The sequence below is a fragment of the Anas acuta genome, chromosome 1 (assembly GCF_963932015.1).
Source record: "Anas acuta chromosome 1, bAnaAcu1.1, whole genome shotgun sequence".
In the NCBI taxonomy this organism is placed as follows: domain Eukaryota; kingdom Metazoa; phylum Chordata; class Aves; order Anseriformes; family Anatidae; genus Anas; species Anas acuta.
Window position 1 is genome coordinate 65,776,271 of NC_088979.1, and position 6,000 is coordinate 65,782,270.

The 6,000-nt window shown below is 37.7% G+C and overlaps 1 protein-coding gene across 7 annotated transcripts in view; it reads right to left on the reverse strand.

Annotated features, from left to right (window-relative positions):
* Positions 1-5,565, reverse strand: part of IL18R1 (interleukin 18 receptor 1) — a 46,233-nt gene extending 40,668 nt beyond the window's left edge. For 2 of the 7 annotated variants that reach the window (XM_068679998.1, XM_068680026.1), the window contains exons 1-4: positions 4,097-5,565; positions 3,318-3,484; positions 1,692-1,801; positions 617-687 (exon numbers count right to left, since the gene is read on the reverse strand). In XM_068679998.1, coding sequence (XP_068536099.1) covers positions 617-665 — 49 coding nt within the window. In that variant the 5' untranslated portion in view covers positions 666-687; positions 1,692-1,801; positions 3,318-3,484; positions 4,097-5,565. Of the gene's footprint in view, positions 1-616; positions 688-1,674; positions 1,802-3,317; positions 3,485-4,096 lie in introns of all 7 variants that reach the window. The other 5 variants (XM_068679981.1, XM_068680006.1, XM_068679988.1 and 2 more) reach the window with 4 other exon arrangements.
* Positions 5,566-6,000: the final 435 nt, after the last annotated feature.

The following is a 6,000-nucleotide window of genomic DNA, read 5'->3' on the forward strand; positions in this document are numbered from 1 at the left end:
CCATAAAAGCAGAGATCCTATGAATTAACATGTATATTTTCTTCTTAATTAAAACGAAATTGTTACATGATAAGATTTCTTAAAAACTTCATATATTTTTAGAAAATTTCCCTTGGAACAAGGTTGTATGTGAAAAATTTAGCCTCAAAGTCTGCTTTTTTAATAATTTTTTCTAAATGTACTTTTACACGTGGAAGTCATACAAAATACAGAAAAGGAAACATGGTCTAGTGCAAATATTCAAGAACAAAATAAGCCTTCAGTCTCTTTGTCCTAGAGATTCTCTTGCTTTATCAACCATTCTGACTACACTTCTGAATGTCACAAAAAGAATCATGATCACTATTTTTCTTGTTGTGGCTCTCCATATTGCCATGCTCCCATACAACATAATCAGGTGTTTCCACATAGCAACTCAGTTCTATTTATTTAATAATTTTGTTACTTTGGACCAAATTTTCCAAGTCTAGAAATTGGTCTGCAATTGGAAAACCTTAAATATTTTATTCTTAGAGAAGTATGAAAGTTTCACCACTCTGAGCAACTGTCAAGAAGCTGTCATATATTTGGCAAATATTTTAAAGGTTCTATGGTTGAAATGAGGATTTATACTTACCCGTGGCAGATTCAGTGATAAACATTACTAAAAATATCAGCAGAGTCATTTTCTTGAGTTAATTCTCACTTCTACAGAAAATAAATAAATAAATAAATAAATAAAATTATTTAAAAAAAGGTGATTTCTTCTTGGTTCTGAAAGCCTAAGAAAAACAGATCCACAGATCATCACAAGTGCAATGAAATAGACCACTCTCAGCACTGAGAGCAGTGTTACTAATGCCTGTTACTGAAGAAGGCTTTCCAACTGGGAAGTTACTCATTTTTATTGTACCAGGTGTTTTTATGTGCCAGGCAACATATCTATATTTTCTTTGGCAAGTTTTATTCCAAATTCAGAAAGCAATGCATGGTCTTCTCCCTCCATTTTCTTGTTCACTAGAGGCCCTTTGTACTCCTGAGTAAATTGACAATCATATAGAAGCATCTAGATCACAAGCCAGTGAACACCTATCAGTGAGCAGGACAGTGCTTTTTCTTCTCCACAAACAGTATAACCTTTGCAGGATTGGACCTTAAAGAAACACAGCTAATAGAATCTTCCCTTACACTTCATGAGAACAGCAGAATGTGGATGGATCAGACATCTTGTTGTCTAATTTTATCCTGTTGGAAAACAACAAGGTCTACAATTTTGCCACACGTTTTCACCTACAGAACAGATAAGTACCAGTTGAGAGTGCTCATGTTTCCATCTGGGGGGGAGGGGGGAAGATAAAGAAACCCATTTTCAATTGTTCTTTCAAAGACAAACGTGAAACTTTACTAAATAAAACCAGTGTGGAGTATCTCTTCTGAGATTCCTCTGAAGAGCAGGTTAACAACCAAGTGCAAAGCCAATCCTAAAACTGTGCCTCAATTTTGCTAACAAGACAGACAGCTTAGATGCATGATAACCTGAGCTCAGCCAAGACCTTACATCTGAACATGAATATACAGATAGGACACATACTTAAAAGAGATATTTCACAGAGAGCTGTCCAAAGTAATCTCTTTTAGCATTCCCTTTCTTTGGTTTTACTACATAAAACTTGCAATTTGAGAAGACATACTTACTGTTGTAAGACACCTGCCTGAGATTTATTTATTATTTTATATTCCAGAATGACAGCAAGATGTGTAGCTCCTCTCCCTCTCTTATTCTCTCCAATTCATTACAAGTATGCCACCATCCCATAAATCACTGTAAGAAGATGAAAGAACTGTTTCACATCCCCTTTTTCAGACTGACTGGTAGACAGACCCCAGTTTAGAAAGCAGCTAAAGAAGCAACTTTAAGGGACCATACAGTAAACTCCTCAGACCTGGTTTCAGTTCCCTTCTACACATTCTCTGTTTTCATTTCTTGAATTTATTTTTCATTTTTCACCCTAGCACATCCAGAAGAAGTACAACTGCTACAGACCATGAAACTACGATCCGCTACATAAGGATAAAATCACATATCATCAGATGTTAATTCTAAATCCCATTCCTTGTTGGCACGTCACATCAGCACAATATGGGTATTTCAGTGAATGCAGAGCAAAGCCCTTGATTCTTTGAATAGGGATTAAAGAACAAAGTCTTATGCAAGCTACTTAATGATAGCCATGTTTGAGATTGCTGGGTACAAATAAACAACCAAAACACACAGCCTTAGTCTTACTCTCACACTGCTATTGAACTCGATCAATTTGTTTGAAATTGTTCTACTCCAGGCTAGCAGTATTTACATTTGAGTAATATGGTTTGCAGTATTCTTTAATGAAATACCAGGAGGGGAAAAAACAAACAAACAAACAAAAATGTATAGTTTTTGGTGAAATTCAACTATTATAAAAATATTCTTCAAGGATTTGAATAAGATCTTTTATATTCAAAAAGAAATGGAGAGATAATTTAAAAGGCAAAGATTCTCTGTCTCTGAAGGAATACAAAAATATTCAATGGACAAAATGCTAAGGCAATAGCAGCGAATGAGAGTTTCAAAGACAGAAATAAAATAAGAGTTGTCTATTAGTTGTCTAAAGTGACAATAGCTTTAAGCGTGTTTTTCAAATTTCGTACATGCTTAAAGCTACAGTTGAATTTTTAATAATTAAAAGTGTTTTCTAAAAATCATTGTGCCATTGTGAATCCAAAAAAAATCTTAAAACAAACCAAATATTTTAAATTCTACAAACTGCATTAATGATATCTCACAAAGTAGACAACTGAGTGTGTTTAATGATCATTAACTTTGTTAGGAAATTCCTCATTTTCCTAGAATTATCAGAGGAGTTCTGAATGAAAGGGTGCTGATACACTTAAATGATTTTCAGTTTGGTAAAATCACTCATTTTGATCAACACTTTTGGAAACCTTAATTTCTACCCAAAGGGTTGTGGCTTCCTTAAAAAAAAAAAAAAAAAAAAAAAAAAAAAAAAAAAAAATCAGATTCTTCTGAACCTCAGACTGTTTGAACAAACATTTTGGGGTCAAGTGAGGAAGCCACTAGTCTTACATCTTTAAGGATGGCTTCTTGTCAACTTAAGTCTTTTTCAAGTATGACTTCAAATATGCCACAAGTCAAATAACATTCATGCAGAAAAGCAAAAAAGATCTAGCAAACAGTTGTCTTAACCTTAGTAGGTCTAAGCACTTTTCTGCCGGGATTTCTAGTTATTTTTTAAAATGAAAATTTGCCTACATTTCAAACAACATAAGTGTTTACTTACCATGCAGGTTTTGCCAAGTTGAAAGTGGATGCAGAGGTAATCTTCCAAACTGCAGACAGTCACAACTTGTACTCATGAATCTTCTGAACCTTCATTCATCACAGAAACGGAGAGCGATCACTCTCAGTAAGTGAGTCAATGCAAAGACAGCTCAGTCTGAAAAACCTCTTGAAAAAGCAAGAGCAGAATTTATCACTTTGAACTGGTGACTGCACGGAGGAAAATGGAAAAGGTAGAAGTGAGAAATTTACTTTTACAAGTACTGATTGGAAAAGTATAGCAAAAGATGAATATTAACTTTTCTAAATGAGGCATTTGAGGGTTGACATATAAATGGTTTGGGAATCTTTTTATTAATTTATTTATATATATTTTTTCTCTTCCTAACACCTACCCCAAAGCTACCCAGGGGTGAAGGAAAGGGCCAGGGCAGCCTGGGGAGGGGGGAGACCTTGTAGTACCAGTGAGGGGCTGCATAACCTAATAAGCCATTTCCAGGGCTAAATTATACTGAGTTATTATAAGGAAGAAGCACTTCAAGGTCCCGTGGGGGGAAGGGGGAGGAAAACCGAGGGGGCCTTACGGGTGACAAGCAGTGCTGGGGACGACGGCGGGATGATGCTGGAGCCCACCAGCGCGCACATCCCTGCGCAGTGATGCGGCCAGAGGCTCCTCCGAGGTGCGTGGGGTGGGGGGAGCAGGGGCTGCCCCTCCCGGCCCTCGCCCCCCAAACCCCACCGCCCTTCCCCTGCCCTCCCGTCGCCGCCCCCGGACATTACCTGGCTCTGCTGGAGCCGCTCAGCACCGCTCAGCACCGCGCCGGAGGGGTTGGAAGGGGCAGGCAGCAGTGGGGTGTTCTTCCCTCTCACGACCTTCGTGGGAGGATAGGGCACAAGAAAGTGATGGCTTTGGTATTTGTAATCGAAACACCGCTTCCTCTGCTCTTCTGCTGAACGCTGGCGGCGGGATGCCTTTCCAAGAAGCGTGATGGAAGTAGCATGGAGCTTTAGGGACGTAAGCTAAACACATATTAAGCTAAAAAAGGCAGCTTTTATCTTTTTGTTTCTGCTACGAATTCCATCCCCTCTCGCTGGCTGTATTGAGGATGGATGCTGAAAAGCTGATACCCTGCAAAGATTATTAAAAAAAAAAAAAGGGGGGGGGGGGGAAGAAAAAAAAAAAAAAAAAAAAAAGAAAGCAAACCTCACAAATTATGACCTGCAGCAAAAGAGAAAATGCAAAACACACAATTCTATAAAAGATTTACTGACACGTAGATCTGATTCTCCTGATTTCACTGCTGTCTTTTCTGTGCCAGCATCCGCTTTTGGGGTAGAGTGATGCAAGGTTTCAAGACACAGAACATTTTATAATGCCATTATTGTGAAAGGGGTGTGGGTAGTTACCTCTAAAGAAACCCTTGTGCCACCAGCTGGCCAGTTTTAAACCATATGTTGGTCTGCTGGAACTATGTTTCTATGAAGGATTTCTGACAGCAGCGTTTCCCGTTTAAGTGCTTTTCCACTGTAAATGAATGTTTGACACTGCTTACTTCACACAGATTTATTTGATATTTACTGCGCAATGACTCATTACACTTGTAAATTAAGTTGTTTTGATAGCAGCAGCAAAGTTTTCATCCCCTCAGAATTTCTTTTATTTCCAAGGGTATTGGAACTGGATGGTTCTTAAGGCTCCTTTCAACTGAAGCCATTCTGTAGTAATGGTTTGGCTTCAGAAACTTGTCTGGTGACAGCCACATTTTTTTTTTCCCCTTTTTTTTTTTCCTTTTTTTTTTCTTTCTATTTTTTTTCCTTTTTCACCCAGGACAGAATTTCCCAGTAACAGCAGGAGATGTCACTTTGGAGGTGAAACGAGCGAACTACAATAAAAAAGTAGGGATTCCACAGAGCCGGCAGTTTTCACATTTTGCTGCTGAGATGAAGCAAATAAACCCCGGAGAGTTTCACTACCTCACCTCATTTGTTTCCCTCACCACAGATTTAAACAATATGCATATAAACACAATCAGACTGTTTGCTAATGTAAATCAGTGCAACTTCAGGAAAGTTCGCTGAGAATCTGAACCAGTGTAACTACTTTTAAAATGTGTACAAGGTGCTTCACAGAGTTTATTGTTCTTATGTGGTTGATTCTAAAACTTAGATATATAGTGCATATATTTTAAAGATGACAGTGATTTTACATGAGTCCGAAAGCAACTTAGCAGACACCAAATAAACTGTACAGCCAAATATCATCACTTACTTACTTTGATGAACTAAGCCTTGATAGTGACAGTTTGGAAACAGCTATTCTGTTTTATTCACTCTTTCACAGCAATATTTTCCATGAGTTGTTCTCATATTCTTTTGCTTTTATGTCCTTTTAAAATGCTCTTCAGTTTCTGAACTTTCAGCTGTATGGCAGAAAGCACCATGTTCAATTAGTCCTTTTAACTAATGTCATAGCCCTCTCTGAGATGTATGAATGTACACAGATGGAATCAAGTTTACAATTTTTAGCTCAGAATAATACAAGTTTTAATGGAGAAGTAATAGCCTTGTAATAGGGATGTAACTCAATAATGAAAACAACTGCTGCTCAGTGTGTCACCCTGCTCATGATGAAAGTGCCATGATGAAAATGGAAACACACTAATACTGAAAACAGATTTTATTTT